At 37.1% G+C, this 20,002-nt stretch overlaps 1 protein-coding gene across 4 annotated transcripts in view; it reads right to left on the bottom strand.

Moving 5' to 3' along the window:
- REV3L (REV3 like, DNA directed polymerase zeta catalytic subunit) overlaps positions 1 to 20,002 on the bottom strand; it is a 187,375-nt gene that overhangs the window by 120,522 nt on the left and 46,851 nt on the right. For all 4 annotated transcript variants that reach the window (XR_009521942.2, XM_060030078.2, XM_060030079.2 and 1 more), the window contains 3 exons: positions 9,574 to 9,763; positions 4,250 to 4,324; positions 380 to 540 (listed from right to left, as the gene is read on the bottom strand). Coding sequence is in view for 3 of the 4 variants with exons in the window: in XM_060030078.2 (XP_059886061.1) it covers positions 380 to 540; positions 4,250 to 4,324; positions 9,574 to 9,763 (426 nt within the window). In the remaining variant the exon portion in view is untranslated. The remainder of the gene's footprint in view (positions 1 to 379; positions 541 to 4,249; positions 4,325 to 9,573; positions 9,764 to 20,002) is intronic.

Raw genomic sequence — 20,002 nt, 5'->3', positions numbered from 1 at the left:
GAGAGACAGAAAGAAGATTCATGGTTGCTAAGGGAGGACTGGGGGTGATTGATAAAGATTTCCTTTAGAGGTGCTGAAAATGTTCTAAATTTGATTGTGGTGATGGATGCACAGCTCTGTGAATATATTAAAAACCACAGAGGTGTCCATTTTAAATGAGTGAATTGTAAGGCATGTGAATTATATCTCAATAAAGCTATTACCAAAAAAATTTATTTTGAGATTCTTTTCTTGATAAACTCTAAGACATTTTTGCACATTTCTTTTTATTCCTTATCCACTCAGCATTTATTTTCTAAATATATATTATTTTATAAATCATAAATTACATAATACTTGTTTCAAAAGCTTTAATTTGAACTTGCAAAATTAACCTTACTTTTCCTCCTTGCTTTTCGGAACTTGACAGCAGCCAGATTTATTAAATTCATTCCATACAGATTGTAGTCAATGAAGAGCTGTAGGAGGTAGGGAATATGCGCTTCATGAGGCTGATAAAATTTATTCATTATGGCTCCACTTTGCAAAAGTTCACATATCCTAAATTAGAAAAAAAAAGTTATATCATAAAATTATGTTTCCTAAAATGTTAAGTGAAATGGTGATTATACAAATATAGAAAATAAAACACATTATACTAGCACACAAAATTTTGATTTCAATTATACTGGAAATTTGTATTTTGTTGGAAATTGAAAGTTTAAAATCAACTTTTAAAGTAAGCTGCATGCTCTGAAAGAAAATGACAAAAAATGCCTTGAATGAAGAATATTTTGACTTCTAAAACTAATTTAATGCTAACTATACTGAAAAACCTAAAATGTCAAAAGGATTTTTAAAATATTAGCTTTTTTAAAAAGTCCAGAAAAAATTCTGAAAAGATTACACAAAAATTCTAAAAAAGGACATATGACTCAATCAACCACACAGAGATGTTACCACTTTTGATATTTTTATTCTCTGAGTTATTTTTCCTTCATGATGGGGAATACAAATAACAGGCAATTATAAATAGTGCAAGTGCTATGCAGGGGAAGTATATGAAACATCTAGAAGGGATATTAACCAGACTGTAGCTTCTGCAAAGCCTTCTTGAAGAGAAGTCTCTAAAACAGGAGACTAAACAATGAACTGGAAATACTTTTTCTCAGAGAGGAGAAGAGTATTTCATGCAAATAAAATTGCACATGTGAAGGGTCACAAGAAAATGTGGTTTATTCAAGGACTGAAACCACTGAGTGAGGCTTAGAGACAGAGGCTATGGTGGTGGTAGGGGGAGGGTAGAGAGGTAATGAGAAGTCAGATCATGCAGAGCCTATTAAAGACATCTGAAAAGGTGGTGGAATTTGCCTGTGAAGAGCAGGAAAATGAAATGACCAGGTTAGCTAGAGAATGAAGAACACTACAGACAGAGAGTGAGAGATTACTGTAGAAAAACTAAGATGATGGTGGCTTCAACAAGGATCATGAAACTGTGTTGATTCAGGAGACATATAAGGAATAAAATGGTCAGGACTTGATGACTAACTAGATATGAAGGGTGAGACAATATGAGTTGAGGATAATGCCTAGATATCTTGGTTAAGCAGCTAGCTGGCGGTGCTACATTACTGGAAGAAAACAGGTTTGTTTGGGGATTTTATTTGGAGAGGAAATAAAGACAAACTCAGTTTTAGATATACTGGAGTTTAGGTATACTGGAATATTCAGGGAGATTTCTATAAAAATATTAGAAATGATAATAAGGATGAGGATAAGGATCATTTTGTTAACAGAGTAGAGGAAGCAAACATATTTTGGGGCACTATGTACTGGACACTGTGTTGGGTGCTCTAAATGCTTAATCTCAAGTAATTCTTACTACAAACCTATGGTACTACTATCTCCATTTTATAAACAGAGAAATTGGGTCTTAGATCAAAATATTGTCCAAAATCACACAAATAAAAGGTGGAAGTGCTAAAATTCAACCCAAATTTTCTCTGACTTGACCCCTCACTCTTAACTATAGTGCTTTTCTATTTATCCAGTAGATAGATGATTTGATATACTGGTCAGGAGCTCTGGAGGAAAATTCAAGCTACTGATATATATTTGGAAGCCAAATGCACAAAGATTTTAAAAAATGGGAGTATATAAGACTGTAAAGTGAAGGGAACATATAGAGAGAAAAAAAATCAATGCCTAAGACAAATGTCCAAGAAACAACCACAATGTTAAAAGAGGAATCAACAAAATGTTGTAAATATGAATGACTAGAAAGGTATGAGGAAAACCAGAAAAGGTTTACATCAAAGCAGCCTAAATTAAGGTACCTAAGCACTGACAAGTGGTCAAAAGGTAAGGACAAAGAGGTGTTAATTGGGTTTAACAACACTGAGGTCACTAATGAAGGCAATTTGAGTGAAATGGTTGAAGTAGAGCCTATATTGGAGTAAGTTAAAGAGTGAATGGGAGGTAAGACACTGAACCCACAAAGTATAGATAAATTCTTCTGGGAGGGGACTTCCCTGGTGGCGCAGTGGTTGAGAATCCGCCTGCCAATGCAGGGGACACGGGTTTGATCCCTGGTCCGGGAAGATCCCACATGTTGTGGAGCAACTAAGCCCATGTGCCACAACTACTGAGCCTGCGCTCTAGAGCCTGCGAGCCACAACTACTGAGCCTGCGCGCCACAACTACTGAAGCCTGCGCGCCTAGAGCTCATGCTCTGTGACAAGAGAAGCCACCGCAATGAGAAGCCCGTGCACTGCAAGTAAGAGTAGCCCCCACTCTCTACAACTAGAGAAAAGTTGTACACACAGCAACGAAGACCCAACACAGGCCCCAAAAAAAAAAAATCTTCTGGGAGAATAGCTGTAAGTATGAATGTCTTTGAGTATGAATGTGTGTATGTGTAAAATTCACAGAGTCTTATTAATATTTAAATGGTGTGGAAAGGGAGATGGGGATAACTGATAGATGGAAGCAAAGGTCAAAGAGGGTAGAATATGAGCTTTAGAGGTAAGGGGGTAAATCTCTTCCACTGTAATAGGCAGTGAGAAGGACAGAATGGCTGTGAATAGATTTTAAGAATCTTTGATTGAAAATTAAGAGAGCTTTATTTTGATGGTTCTCAAACTTTTGGCCCCAGGACCCCTTTTCATTCTTAAAATTTATTGACAGCGTCAAAGACCTTTTGTTTGATTTGACACTTACCAAATCAGGTTAAAACAGAAAATTTTAAGAAACTTATTTACTAATTTTAAAATAACAACAATAAACCCATTATATGTTAACATAAATAACAGTGTTTTATATATTAAAAAATCCTATATTTTCCAAAACAAAAACAATTTAGTGGGAAAAGAGGAATTGTTTTAATCTTTGCAAACCTCTGTTTTAATAGAAGACAATTGGATTCTCACATCTGCTTCAGCTCAGTCTGTTTTGATATATTGTTTGGTTGAAGCATATGAAGAAAATCCAGCCTTACACAGATAAATAATTGGAAAACGGAAGAGTAACTGAATAGGCTTTTCAGGTAAACGTTGATCTTTGTTTCTACTACATGGAAATGCAATGGAGTGGTAGTTTCTTAAAGGTCAGCAATAATGTGGAATTTGAAACCAAATCAATGAACTTTTTGTACTCTGTTATATTAAAACTTATTGGTCTACCTAACACTTGGAGTATTTTTACCCATGCATAATTTTCTAACATCATGCACTGGTCATTTGGAAAATATAGATCCACTAAGTTATATAAATCTTCTAAATGGTGATACATTTCATTAAACAATATGGAAAAAAATGTTAATAACATCACCTATCTCATCAGAAAAATCTTTTAAGTACTGAAAAGTGGTTAAGTTCACAGTAGAAAGCTCTCCCACTCTGGCCTCACTCTCACATATTTCTCCTTGCTTTGAAACTGAAGAACGAATTTCTCTTGGTATAGAACATTTGGTCTGGCTAGCAGGGCACTAGGATTATTACACAAGGCAGCCAATCATCTCTCTTTATATACTTCTACAAACTCTCTAAGACAGAAAAGAAGCAGTTGGGTGTAAAACAAGGTCCCTTACCCTTAAAATATCCTTCCTAGAGTCCAAGCTATGACTCTCTCTCTTTACACATATATGTACATACTATGGTCTCTTTCTTTAATAATGCTACAAACTATACAGGCCTTTCTTCTAGATTTTTCTTTTTATTATTAAAATACTTAAGTGATAGTTATTCATTTTTTATTTCATTTATCTTTGTACCTTTTCACCATTGCAGGGTTGTAAAGATAGATCTTCATAAAGTGTCTTTCCTTCTCATGATAACCATAAAAAGGCCTGAAATAAAAGAAAAAGACATTTCAATTTATTTTCATCAGAGATGAAATAATGCAACTTATTGTCCTAAACGGACTCAGCTGGCCGAATTCAGTCTTACTTACATTGAATATTACCAACCGCCCCCCAACAAAACAAAAGAACCTCCAAGACTTTTCAATTAAACCTACCACAAGGTTAACATATGACATTATAAAATCTTGTTATGGGCTTCCCTGGTGGCGCAGTGGTTGAGAGTCCGCCTGCCGATGCAGGGGACGCGGGTTCGTGCCCCGGTCCAGGAAGATCCCACATGCCACGGAGCAGCTAGGCCCGTGAGCCATGGCCGCTGAGCCTGCGCGTCCAGAGCCTGTGCTCCGCAACGGGAGAGGCCACAACAGTGAGAGGCCCACGTACCGCAAAAAAAAAAAAAAAAATCTTGTTACTTCTTTTAAAAAAAGTTTAAAAATACCACTTAAAAAAAAAACTAGGGACAAAAAGGAGCAGCAAACTATTTATACCTTAATTTCAATCATCATGGCTCTATTAAAAAGTGGCTCTTTACTCAGACCATGTATGAGAAGAACAGAGACCTTCCTGATACCTTTTCCCATTTCCCATTTTTTCTGTCAAAAACTAAAGCTGTTCATCAACAAAGTCCTTTAGTTGACAGAATTTGTATCACTTTCCTTATTTGTCTCTGTTATTAATTTTACAAGTTCACTAAGCAGAGACAATTTACCTGTTATACATATGTACATATGTGTATGTGTGTATAAAACACACTCAAATCAAAGGAAACCTGTGAAAACTGTGTAGACAGGAACTTAAGAGATTGAAAAGACGACAGCTTTACTAAGGACGCTATTTATGTTGAGGCTCGGTTCTTCTCAGGGTATCAGCTAGAGGGGGGAAAGGGAGAAGCAAAAATCTATGTGATAGGGAGAGAAACAAGTCCTCAATGCAAGAAGGAATAAGTTGGGCTATCATGTTATATCATCTCAGGAGGATCTGAAACTCTGATATACAGACTACCATTTTCAAAGGTGATGTAATTAGAAACAATATATAAATAGGTCTGAATTTATAAACAAAATAATAAAAAGTATTTGCCTAGAGTTTGTCTATAAATAGTGGTTGGTTAAATCTTTAGGTGGATAAACTCAACTTCTTTTCATTAAAAAAAATATTTTCCCCTTATGATGGGCACTAGATAGAACTTACCCTCATTAGGACACCATTTCTCTCTGTCATGTCTGACAGTGTAGCAGACCTCAAATACAGGAGTAAGTTGGCAACAGAGTCATTATTTGAGGTATATTTAAACAACTTTTTTTTAATATAAACTATTTCAAGCCTTTAGGTCAGAACCATCTGTATGATTGCTGTAAAGCAATTTCTATTTAAAAAAAAAAAAGTCTAAAACGTTCTTTGTCTCATCCTTACCACTCACTCCAATCTTATCTCACACCCACTCTTCCTTTTTCCTCCAGCCATTCTAAACAATTCAGCCCCTTCTAACTTGATCCACTCTCAAGTAATCTGCCATTCCCTCTGCCTGGAAAGTTCTGCCCTGAACCTTTGTATGGCTTACTTTCAGCCTTCATTCAGGTCTCTGCTTAAACTCACCTCCTCAGAAAGGTCTACTCTGACCATCACTCCCTATCCCCTACCCTTTACCATTTTTTTTTTTAAATAACACTTACCCTTTCCTGTCTAGTTTGATGCTGCTCACCCCATTTTTGTTGCCATGAAGGAAGGGGTGAAACACACATTATATGAATGATCTCATTCTCTCTCACCAGCAAAATTCAATTCTTTATTCCTCCTGCTTTGGTATTTTTCATATACATAAATATAGCTCTCTGTCTAAAGATAGGAGTTATACCTTTAGCCAGATAAATGGAAAAAAAAGAGAATTAAATCTGCACTGGTGTGGTCCACATTATCTTTGCTTTGTTTTTGCTAAAAATCTTCAGGACTTTACAATTAGAATCTTATAAATTTCAAAAACTGAATACAAGACTATCAAATCCCTACAATTCTTTGTAAATCTAGGATTCTGCTTTTGTAACTATTGCCCCAAAATACAGCCTGGAAATTCTATAAATTCAGTTTTCTGCTTCTTCTAGCCAAGAAAGTCTCTGTATAATTTAACCTGCAATTCTTACTTTCTGCTGTTGACTTTAGTTGATTTTGCCAAAAGAATTTCTCCACAAGGAGACTCTCTGGGAGAAAGAAAGTAGAATGGAGCAGAGTTCGAGAGTAGATATGTTTATATTTTAAAAATTATATCTGATAATTGGAGTTAGTTTTTTAATATAACAATGAGAAGAAAAATGAGCACAGATAGTGAAAAAAAACCCTCAGTTAATTAATTTAGATGGATTAAGAATCTTTTCATAGAATATTTTCTAGAATCATGATAGCTAAGTGACAAGGAACCCCTGAAATGAGCCTAAGGTCATGGTCCTCTCTCTTAACCCAGCTTCAGTATAGTACACAGTCTAGGAAGACTGGAATTAAATTTGTTCAAGTTTTCATTTGATAGCTAGATGCAACTTGCTTACTTAGAGAAGTAGGCAATACTGAAGGAGTAAAGGAATCATAGAAGCTACAATGCATGGTAAGGGAAAAGGGGACCTATATAAGAAAAAAACATAGAAAACATTAGAATGGGAGAAAAAAGAGAATGGCAGCCATAAATTAGACTGAACAGCTCATCTTTTGCTTCCAGGTCTCTAGATTTGTAACTCAACTAACTCTTAAAAATATGGCTATGCTTTTAACAAATGCCCACCAAACATATAGAAAGACTGGTGACTCATTATTCATTCCACTAGGCTGTTTGGAGATTCAACTTTGAAATGAGAATATGTATAGGAAAGTTCCGAGGAATCATTAAACATAAAAAAATTAGAATATAAAGCTGATGATTATCTTTAACCTAATTGTTGCTATCATAGGATGGGTGTGAACTTTTACCTCATTCATTTATCCAAACAAATAGTTATTGAGCCTTGTTTACTAAGTGCCCAACACCATACAAGGTGCAAGGGATATAATGATGGACAGACAAACATGGTCCTTTTTCTCATGGAACTTACAGGCTGGTGGGAGAAACACATAAGAACTAATAAACAAAAAATTAAAATAACTGCAAACTATAGTAAAGTACTAAAGAAAACAAAGAATGGGCTAAGATACAGAATAATAATAACAACAACCTATTTTAAGGAGGGAAGTCAGAGAAAACTTCTCTGGAGAGGTGAAGGATTTGAAGGACTGGAGAGGGGTAGCGCACTCAAGGAAAGGAAACTGCATGTACAAAGGTGGGAAAGAGCTCAGCACATCAGAGGAACTGAAAGAAGACCAGTGTTTCTGGATGGAACACAGTGAACAAAGTTACAGAGGCAGGCAGGGGTCAGAAATTTAAATTTTAATGTATAAACAATATGAAGCCACTCAAGGATTTTAAATGATTTTAAAAGGATCCAATTTACATTACAAGACAGGTACTTCTGCAGCTCTGGAGTGAGATAAGAACAGAAGAAGGAAATTCAATTAAAAGGATACTGTGGTGGTCCAGAAGAAAACCTGGATTAAGGTGGAAGAAGTAGACAGATTTAAGATGGATTTCATACAGATGTATTCAACTCATATGTTCCAGTACGAGCTCTAAATCTTTCCCGCCAGCCTGCTCTATCTGCACAGACTCAAAACTTTGTAGTCATACCTGACTCCTCTCACAAACTTCATCCAATCAGACAGCAAATCTTGGGGACTCAACCCTCAGAATAGATCTAGAAGTTGACCACTTCTCACTACTCCCCTGCTACTACCCTAGTTCAAGCCACCATATTTTCTCACCCAGATTAATGAAACAAGAGTCCTAATGTTCTCCCTGTTTCAACTCTCATGCCCCTATGATCTATTCTTCCCACAGTTGCTAAAGGAACCCTTTCAAGTTTAAGTTAGATCCTGGCTGCTCAAAATCATGCAATAGCTCAGAGCAAAATAGAATAGCCTACTGCGGTGGTTTCTCAAACTTGAGTATGTATCAGCATCAGCAGAAAGGCTCACAAATTTCTGGGTCCCACCACCAGAGTATCTGATTCATCAGATGTGGGGTGAGACCAAAGAATATATTCTAAGTTCTCAAGTGTGTTAGTCTGAGTCCTCCAAGAAGTAGATGTCAAAATGTGCAAGAAATTTGTTAGTGGAAGCACCTGTGAGAGAATATGAGGATGAACTCAGGAGAGGGTGGGACAGCCACAAGACTTAGACACAGGTCTGATCTAAGTGAAGGAGAGAGGGACAGAGGGCAGATGAGTGGAAGTGTCTTTTATTGCAGTGTGATTCTAGTGGAAGTTCAGAAAGGCTGTCCCAGAGTTCCCAAGTGTCTCCCAGAAACAGGCCTGCCTTAGTAGCCTTGCTCTGCTTAGCCAATGGCTGGGAGTAGCCTATGGAAAGCAGCTTCAGTTTACACAGGATGATAAATGGATTTTAGTGCAGTAGCTGGGACCGTTGTTCAATTATGCTCTTTGTATTTGGAGATCTGAGAGGTGCATTCTCATGGCTGTCAAACCAGGTAAAAGTGATTTTGGCGACCCACTGGCCAACATGATCTCCATTCTGTCATATCTCTCTAACCTCATTTTGTCCACTCTCCTTTCCCTCCACTCCAGACACCTGGCCTCCATTTTGTTCCCACCCCCTCACCTTCAAGTCTTTGCTCAAATGTCATTTACCATGTCAATGACACCTTCCCTGATTACCCTATACAAAACTGCCACCAGACTACTTCCCCACCCCATACTACTGATCCTTCTTACCTGTTCTACATATTTTGTTCTATAGCATTAATTATCATGTAATAAATAAATTTATTTCATGTTCTATCTGTTGGTTACTTTCTGTTTTCCATTACTAGAATGTAACCTCCATGGGGGCAGGGACCTTTGTTTTGTTCACCAATATAAAAGGTGCTCAATAAATACTTGATGAATAAATTACATAAATTTCTACAGTTCTAGGAAGCAGAGAAATGGAAAAAGTTAAAACAAAAATTACTGTTAACCATCTATCTTTCATTGCAATAAAAATGGACTTTAAAAAGTTACAGTAAGAAATTCACCTTGGTTCCATTAGATTAGAAATAAAAGAAAAATGAACAGAGTATATTTGAATTGGATATGTTTTCTTTTAACTAGAACAGTAATATAAATACAGATAAATAGAAATTTTAAAAGATGTTATCATATACTTACATTCCTGATACTAACGACACTTTGAACACGTGCTGAGCAGTGGAAGATGGATTGCCTAAAGCCACATTAAGTGCTCTGTCGATACTGAATGCCATCTGAGAAAGATAGCTTTCTGGCTGCTGTCCATAACCATCATATGGCACATAGAGGTAAGGAAAGATGCCATGTAGATGAAGACATGTCTTCTGACCTAAAATGTAACACATTGTAAAGTTTAGACTTGAGATGCATTTTAAAACCTTAACATTACAAAGCTCAGAATACAAGTCATTTAAATGGTCTAAGGACAACACAGCTTATCTGAGGGAAGGGTTGAAGAAACTAACCCATAGTTAAAGCCACCTGTATTGACTACATTTTACAACAGAACATTTAGAAGCATTTTATAAATATAAGCATTATAGTTTGATTTAAATAGTAGTTTTGGTGCAAATATGTTTGAATATTTCACCCTCACAATCTAACTACTTTTACGTACTTCACTGAATTGCCCTATAACAGTGGCCCCCAATCTTTTTGGCACCAGGGACCGGTTTCATGGAAGACAATTTTTCCACGGAATTGGGGCGGGGGGGCGGACGGTTCAGGCAGTAATTCGAGCGATAGGGAGCAGCAGGTTAAGCTTTGCTTGCTCGCCTGCCACTCACCTCCTGCTATGCGGCCCAGTTCCTAACAGGCCACTGACTGGTAACTGGTCCAGAGCCCAGCAGTTGGGGACCCTTGCCGTATAATACCACTTAACGCAGTGTTATGAAGCTTACAAAAGCTCACTGAAAGTTTACTAAATAAATCAATGAATGTGTCTGTCTTGGCATCCAGTGTGTGGAGTTTTGCTATGGGGAGGGGGGGCGTGGTTTGGGAAGGGTAAAAATGAAATTTTGCTACTAGGGAAAAAAAATCAAAACAGACAAAAAAAAAATCAAAAGAAAACCCCTACAAATCAACTGTCTGTAATGGACTTCTGGATATTTAAATTGCACATTTGATGGAGTGGGACAGGGGAGACACAAAGAGGGAAAAAAAACAGCATGCACGCTTTCCAGGAAGCCATTACATCAGGCAAGGTGCAGAAGGGGTAAATGGTGCTGATTTGCCAACAGACAATCCCATATAGCCATGATAGAGAAAATAATATGAGTAAGAACCCACAAAATAAGTGCTACCGAAAAAGTAATGTATCCACGACAAGGTTAAGTAACAACAGCAGCAACAAAAAGCAGATGCATCATTATTCTCATGAATCTGGCAGGGCTGTATAAAAGTGGTTCCTTTCCTCTGAACATTGTCCCTCGTTCCCCTTGGGCACATGCTATTTGTCTAATTCAAACAGAGAGGAGAAGAGCAGTGATGGAAGAACACATGCATTCTTCTCATGCTGTCACTTACTACTGCCCTGCCAACACAATCCTAGGGCTTCTCTCCCACCTCTTATCCCACTCTGTTCCACTGGCTTTTTCTTTTGGTAGGAAAGTATTTGTTTGATCACTATCCTATTTATAATTTAGGGTGATTTATGTAAAATACATAGAAAATAGTTCTATGTTCTGTTGATACTTGTATTTACAGTTTTTACAGTGAATAACATCAGCTTGTCTTATTTTTAAGGTACAGCTATAACAGAATTAACAAATAAATCTGGAATAGTTATTACATAAAGTATAGCAAAACTGGAAAAGTCACACAATGGAATAAGATCTATGCCCTCCCGAGTACAGTATTCTCATTTGAGCTACCAACTCTGACGTTTTTGAAAAATTACAAATTGTGTTGCTGTTAGACCAATTTTAATTTCTAATTTTATGTTACTTAATCTCAAAGGAATGAAAAAAATATTTTCAGTTAAAAGCAAATTCTTTAACCATTCTCTTTTATTTCTAAATATGCATGATACTACTTCCTAAATATTGCAGCTTTCAATTCTTCAAATAGAAAAAATTCAAATTGTAATGATGAACGAGTCTTAAGAAAATATATTGATATTTTATCAATTTACTGATGATCTATTTGAATGCTTTTTAAACATCTCATGAAAAAAGGTTATAACCATTACACTTCTGGATATAAACCACAATTTGGTTAAAAGTAACTGGCGGGCTTCCCTGGTGGCGCAGTGGTTGAGAGTCCACCTGCCGATGCAGGGGACACGGGTTCGTGCCCCGGTCCAGGAGGATCCCACATGCCACGGAGCGGCTGGGCCCGTGAGCCATGGCCGCTGAGCCTGTGCGTCCGGAGCCTGTGCTCCGCAACGGGAGAGGCCACAACAGTGAGAGGACCGCGTACCGCAAAAAAAAAAAGTAACTGGCATGCTAAACTATGGGGTAAGGGAGGTAGGGAGACAGAAAAGTATCCCCTTTTTAAGTTGACAAATAAAATATAAGACCGGTGGTTACAAAATTACTAGCATATTTCACAAGCAATATTGTAAGTTCTTAAGATATGAGTTTTACAGTCCATATCTTAATAATGTAAATCTGGGTAAGCTTTATAAGAATAATAATAAAATCTGATTTCTAATAGTTTCTTTATAGGCAGGATGTTCACAAAGTTCATAAAAAATTTTACCATATCCTCTTTTCACATCTCCTATGAAGTAGGGGCCAGAGAAATGATCTTTCTATTTATAGGCTTTGGAACAATAATTTACGGTGTATGATTTAGAAAAAAAAGCAGAAATCATTTATTCAGCAGGCACTGGACTAAGTGCTTTATATATATTTATTTCTAAAACTTAGTACAACTTTGCAAGTATCACAAGGGTTAACTTTCCCAAAGTCACATACCTATTAAGTAATTGAATCAGGATTTAAAAGCAGATCAACAAAATCTAAAACCAATGCTCTTTCCATTTAACCATTCTGGTTCAATGTTTTTAAGAAAGTAAATATTGGCTTCCTTAATCCTTAATTCCTCAAGTTCTTATTTTTGTACTGTAAACACCTGTTTTCTTACTGGGCTCTCTCTCTCATTTGACTGCAAATTCTTGGGAGCTGGTGTTGTGTTTGAATGATAGTAATATCCCCAGGATCCAGCACAAAACACATTAATATGTGTTTAACAGATATTTATTGAACGAACCACCAGCAAAACAGAATAGTTGCTTAAGGAGAAGGAATGGTATGAAAGCCTAGAATATCTGAAAAAACAAATCTATGAAAACAGAGGGACTCTGATACAACTAAGGCACCACCATCAGGATTACAGAAGAACATAAAGGATCTCCAGCTTATTGCACTTTCCTACCCTGAATGACCCAACGTCCCATGCAAAGCTGTAGTCACTAAATCAACACAGATGCACCTCCGTGTAGTTCTCCAGCAGTAGGGATAGCTCAGTGCTTTACTCACCACCCTTACTCAAGAACAATCTCCTGAAGAACAACCACGGCCTAAGGAATTCTTGGCAGAACCATAACAGCTCTAATACAGAATAAGTGTCACAGAAATTATGAGAAACAAGATAAAAAAAGGAAACTCAAAAGTTAAACAAAGAAAGAGAAGTGTGTAAAAATGAACAACAATTTCTTGTCTTTTATCATTATAAAATTTGTGGTTCTGTCAGAGCGTCGCTTTATCTTGACAAGATACAGACCACTTTTATTTTTTCCCCTCCATCAGCTCTATCCCACACAAATATGTGGAGCCATACAGATGTAAAGTCCCTCAGAGATAAACTAGTCTACCCTGACCTCATTCACTCAAGATTATTTTCGGCTGTGAGAAAACACCCTAAAATCAGTGCTTGTAAGCATTAAATTAGTGGCTTCTCTCTCATAAAAGTCCACGTAGCTGGTTACGGATTCAGGTTTTAGCGGCCTAGTGAAGAGGAACGCTTGACTTCAGCCTAGAGGCTTTTCTACTATACTCCAAAGAGTTCCACACACAGGATTCTTCTAAGAAACTTTTTATAAAATTAATAAAAGCTATGCTGTTTCAAAACCTTACTAAATGATTTGGGATCCTGGATATTAGCTATTTCCAGGTAAAGTGGATCCAAAGAAAGAAAATATCCCTACTTTCTGAATGCCCCCTATTATTGTCATGTGAAACTGAATTAAGGCAACAAATACAGTAGGGATAAAGACTGTCATTGGGGGAATAAGCCTATGTACACAGGTTTCAAAAAATTTTTAAGAGTGTGAATTTTCCAATTTGACTGATGTCGTCTCATTCAGAAACTGCACAAGCTTGTTTCACGAAAAGTGCCACGGAACTTGTCACAGTATAACTACTCGCTTTTAAAGACACTACAGCAAAACTTTGTGGAATCGGCTATTTTCCAACTGTGTGTAAGAAGGGCTTTTATAACTAAGGTAGGTGCCTCTGTAACAGCCAGTACTTGGGTGCTCTAAATCTAATCTTTCACATAACTTAGAATTACACTACACATAAAGTCCTCTGTATTCCAACATTTCTTATATTGTTTTCTCACGTGTTCTTCTACATTTTAAGTGCCCAGATTTGGGCTCTGAATTAATTCTGCTTCTAAAACCTTGTTAGTTTATCTGTAGCAAAATTACTTTTGTTTTTGTGGATCCATTTTCAATAAACAGAAAGACTAACAGGTGCCATTCCTCTAATTCCGGGGTCTGCAAATTTTCTTCTGTAAAGTGGCAGACAGTAAATACTTTAGGCTTTCTGGACTATACTGTCTCTGACAACTACTTAACTCTGTTGTTGTAGTCTAAAAGCAATCATAGACAGTACTTAAGTGAATGGGCATGGCTGTGTTCCAATAAAACTTCACTTACAAAAACAAGCAACAGGGGGCTTCCCTTGTGGTGCAGTGGTTGACAGTCTGCCTGCCGATGCAGGGGACACGGGTTTGTGCCCCGGCCCGGGAAGATCCCACATGCCGCGGAGCGACTAGGCCCATGAGCCATGGCCGCTGAGCTTGCACGTCCGGAGCCTGTGCTCTGCAACAGGAGAGGCCACAACATTGAGAGGCCCGCATGCCGCAAAAGAACAACAACAACAACAACAACAACAACAAAAAAACAGGCAACAGGAGGGATTTTGTCCATGGATAGTAATTTGCCAAACCCTGATCTGATTAGACTTCCTTGTCAACCAGAACAGGAAAATTTAATGGCGTCTTCTTTTTTCCTTTTTAAAAAAAACAAGCTGATTGGTAATCACAATCTAAATCATGCTGACCTAAGAGTATCTTAGGAGACTGAATAAGAAACGCTCATTTTGTAATTTGCAAACCCCATCTCCCAAATCTCAATCGACACAAGATTTTAAACAAAACTCTACAGAGCTATCAAACAAACAAACAAACTTGGCTATGTGAACAGGAATATCTGTACTTATGAAATTTTTCATATTTTCTTCATGGAACATCTCTTTTTAAGTTTTATATTACTATCGTTAACTCAACGTTTCCCTCCAGTCTTTCTTTTTCCATGCCCACAAAACCCACAAAATGAGTTAAGCAAAACTCCTCATAGTCACAGTTTGAAAGCAAATGTTATCTCACCTATTCTCATTTAAAAAGGAAAAGTCCTGAAGATGTACTCTTAGCCCTAGAAATTACATTTTTTCAGGATTTATGCTAAGGAAAAGATTAAGAATGTACATACAGATTTAGATATTAAAATGTTAAGAGAGTATAACTAATAATAGTAAAAAATTGAAGATAATAAACTTCCCCAAGATTAAGTAATTATGGCATATCTGTATCTCAGAACAAATCTATGGCTCTCATACCAAATCCTGCTTGCCACTTGTTTTTGTAAATCAAGTTTTATTGGAATACACCCATTTGGAAGGGTCTATGGCTGCTTTTGCTACAGGAAGAGTTGAATAGCTGTGACAGAGACCTTCTAGCCCCTCAAAGCTTCAAAAATGTACTATGTGGCCCTATAGAGAAAAAGTCTGCTAACCTCAGCAATAGGTGGTATTGACGTATATTTCCTAGCATAAGATGTTTATGACATATCTATTTCTGGTGATGTTCAGATTTAATTCAGTTATGAAACTATATATAATACATTAAATGAGATAATGGGTGATTTCTTTTTTTTGTTGTTGCTTATATATATTTTCTAAATATTATACAATTTGTGTAAAAGAAAGGCAGGAAGGAAGAAGTCACCTACTTCTCAATGACCTAGAAATTAGAAACAAAATAAAACAAAAACTAAGTATAAACACTAACTTTATAAAGGGCATATGTATATAACTTCCTGTTGAATAGTTTCTCTTCATTTTCTCCTTTCATTCATAAATAATGCTTTGGGGTCTCACATACATTCACGCCATTTTATTTCTTCAACTAAGGTATACAGGACTTTATTTAGAATCATTGGCTTTAAGTTACTAATCCTACATTACTAACAGCTATATCCCTCAGACACCAGATGTTTCAAAGGCCTATTTTATTTATACGTCTGCCTAATATATCTTTGTATTCTCAGTGCTGAACATGGTTGGTTCTGTCGTTCATACATGTAGGCATAAATTCTCTATTCATCAAATAATTTGTGGAAGCCCAATGTTCGGTGCTAGGCCACAGGCTGCTCATAATCACAGCCCTGGATCTCATGGACTTGACATTCTCCTTGGAGATAAAGACGAATAAATAGGCCATTACAGTGTGGTAATTCTATATCCAGAAGTATCTAACTCAGTTTGTGAGAATATAAGAAGGCTTCCCTGAGGAAGCAATAAAAGAGCAAAGTGAGAAAGAATACTGCAGTAGGTACAGATACTGAAAGCAAACAAGAACATGACATGGTCTGGAAATAGGAAAAAGGCAATTAGGATGGAGCAAGGAATGCAATGGAGAGAAGGGCAAGTGTGTGTGTGTGTGTGTGTGTATGTGTGTCTGTGTGGACCCTGTGACCTATTTGGATTTGCATTTTATAAAGTTCCCTTCTGGACACATTGTGGAGAAGCTGGGGACAGAACTATAATGGGAAGATCTGTTTTGGAGGCTGTTGGAATAATTCAGGCAGGAGATGTTAGTAGAGATAAAGAAAACCTAAATCGAAAGATTTAGGGCACAGAACTGAAAGGTCACTTACTGTAATTTGAAGATAGGGTAAAGGAGAAAGAATAAAAAATGACCCACATTTTTGGTTTAGGCAACTAGACAAATGGGAATGTCATTCAAAGAAAACTGAGAAAGAAGAATAGGTTGATTTCTGTTTTCAACTTGAGGAATTTTACATGTCTGTAGAAATTCCAAATGAAGATTTATGTTAAGCAAAATTAGATACAGATGAGGAGCTTAAGACAGAGATCTGAGCTAGAGAAGAAGACAGATTTGAGAGTATGAGCAACAACTGAGTAAGAATGTTCAGGGAAAATAGACAAGAGAAGGGGTGTAAGCCAGAAACTTGAGGAATACTAATATTTAAGGGAGGAATAGAGGCTTTTGATTTATGTGGGATGTGAGAGAATCAGCCCCTGAAAGGGCTGCCTGGCAAGAAAGGGAGGTAATAGTCAGTGAATAATTGAGAATGTAACTATGTTAGCCATGGAACCAGAGTTCCAAAGGTCCAGTAGAAATGTATAAGAGAAAGGCAAGCAATGAGAGGCTGGGTCAGAGACTGGAAGCAGAATGATGATAAAAATATACAAAAATGGGAAAAGGCACTTCCAGAATGGCAGAGGAAGGACCTTGGAAAACCAGCTCCTCCATAAAAGCAACAAGAATACTGGCAAATACTGTCAAAGGAAAAGACAACCTACTCAATGGGAGAAAATATTTGCAAATGATATGACAGATAAGGGGTTAATGTCCAAAATACATAAATAGCTCATACAACTCAACATCAAAAACACAAACAACCCAATTTAAAAATGGGCAGAAGACCTGAACAGACATTTTTCCAAAGAGGAAGTGCAGATGGCCAACAGGCACATGAAAAGATGCTCAACACTGCTAATCATTCACACCTGTCAGAATGGCTATCATAAAAAGAACACAAATAACAAATGTTGGTGAGGATGTGGAGAAAAGGAAACCCTCAAACACAGTTGGTGGAAATGTAAATTGGTGCAGCCACTGTGGAAAACAGTGTGGAAGTTTCTCAAAAAAACTGAAAACAGAACTACCATATGACCCAGCAATTCCACTCCTGGGTATATATCCAAAGAAAATGAAAACACTGATACAAAAAGTTATATGCACCCCAGTGTTCAGAGCAGCATTATTTATAATTGCCAAGATACAGAAGCATCCTAAGTGTTCATCAACAGATGAATGGATAAAGAAGCTGTGCAATATGCATACACACACACACGGAATACCACTCAGCCATAAAAAAGAAAGAAATTTTGCCATTTGCAACAACAGGGATGGACTTGGAGGGTATTATGCTAAGTGAAATAAGTCAAACAGAGGAAGACAAATATTTTATGATGATCACTTATATGTGGAATCTAAAAAAATACAACAAACTAGTGAATACAACAAAAAAGAAAGACTCACAGATATAGAGAACAAACTAGTAGTTACCAGTAGGGAGAGGGAAGGGAGGAGGGGCAATATAGGGGTAGAGGATTAAGAGATACAAACTATTATGTATAAAATAAGCTACAAGGATATATTTTACAACACAGGGAATATAGCCAATATTTTATAATAACTATAAATGGAGTACAACGTTTAAAAATTATAAACCACTATACTGTACACCTGTAACATATAATATTGTACATCAACTATACTTCAAGAAAAAAATTTTTTTTAAGAATACTGCAGGGCTTCCCTGGTGGCACAGTGGTTGAGAGTCCGCCTGCCGATGCAGGGGACACGGGTTCGTGCCCCGGTCCGGGAAGATCCCACATGCCGCAGAGCAGCTGGGCCCGTGAGCCATGGCCACTGAGCCTGCGCGTCCGGAGCCTGTGCTCCGCAACGGGAGAGGCCACAACAGTGAGAGGCCCGCATACCAGAAAAAAAAAAAAGAATACTGCAAAATACTGTCAAAATCAACTTTATTTTTAGCTTTGACATTAATTTAAAGGCTTGTGACAATCTAAGGAATGTTTATTCAAGAAAACAAGTTGACTCTTAGCAAGAAGAGCAAGCTTTCTAGTGTCTTAACTTGACCGAATTCAATCTCTCATCCCCAGCTCCAGATCAATCTTGAAAACCAAAATATTGCAAATATGGTAGCTGTGAAACCCCAAAGCCAAGCAGATACTGGAGAGACCAGAATAGATTTGAAGTTCTCCCAAAGCCTCAGAAAACGGTTACTATTTGATGTGCCTTGCACCTTGCTAAAATACTCCATTCTCAGGGCTTGTCTTTGTTTGATAAGACTCAAGAGCTCATTCTATGTGTATTGTCCTACCTGCAGCATATCTGTTGAAAATAGTCATCAACTGTTTAACACTGCAGTTGCCTGAGCGATTTTTACTAGTTGCAGCTAATAAGAGGCTGACCAAGATACTTAAAAGAAAAAACGGAGGAATGAAATGTCCATAAGGGGCTTTGAAAAGCTCCGCAATAGTCCTGGCAATTTAGAAGGCTAGGCACATGTGAGGAGCTGTGTGAATGTGCAGGAAGACCTGAGAAGGCCCTAATCTTTCACTTCTGGTTGACCTTGAAGCTCTGCTTCAACATATGCACACAAACAAAGCCCCTCAGCAAAAGCTGAATAGAGACCTATTGGTTCAAGTCATTTAAAGAAATCTCTGGCTAATCAGTAACTGATCACTGAGTTAGCTGAGCAGACTTCAAAGAACAAAAACTGAACAGAATTAGCCCAGGAAAATCACGAGAGAAACAAGCAGCAACACCAATAACAGAGCAAAACAAATCCTGGGAGTAGGAAGAAATATGATTTTCTTAACTGTCACATTATTTAAAATGTGACAATTTATTTTATTGTATTTAAAATGTCTAGTTTCCAACAAAAAAGTTATGACATACAAAGAAATAGGGAAGTATGGCCCATACATAGGAAAAAAAGTCAACAGAAACTGTCTCTGAAGAAGCCCAGATATTGGTCTTACTAGACAAAACCTTAAACCAGCTATTATAAATATTTCAAAGAAATAAAGCAAATTATGTCTAAAGAATTAAAGGAGTTTGAGAGTCATGTTTTACCTAATGGAGAATATAAATGAAGAGACAGAAATTATAAAAAAGAATCAAATAGAAAGCTGGCATTTAAATATGAAAAGGATATTTCCACCCAGTGAAATTAAAACAATAAGAAGAAGATTCAAACAGACATTTTCAAGTTGAAAAGAGCAATAACAGAAATCAAAAATTTACTAGAGGGGGTAAACAGCACATTTGAACTGGCAGAAGAACCAGTGAACTTCAGAGAGGTCAGTTAAGATTCTCCCCAATCCGAGGAACAAAAAGAGTAAAGGAAAATGAACAGAGCCTCAGAGATCTGTGGGTCTTCATCAAGTATACCAACATAAACACAATGTGAGCTTCCGAAGGAGAGGAGAGAGAGAAAAGA

The sequence above is a fragment of the Delphinus delphis genome, chromosome 14, assembly GCF_949987515.2.
Source record: "Delphinus delphis chromosome 14, mDelDel1.2, whole genome shotgun sequence".
In the NCBI taxonomy this organism is placed as follows: domain Eukaryota; kingdom Metazoa; phylum Chordata; class Mammalia; order Artiodactyla; family Delphinidae; genus Delphinus; species Delphinus delphis.
The sequence above is the reverse complement of the archived record's forward strand: the minus strand, read 5'-3'. Positions and strand labels throughout refer to the sequence as shown.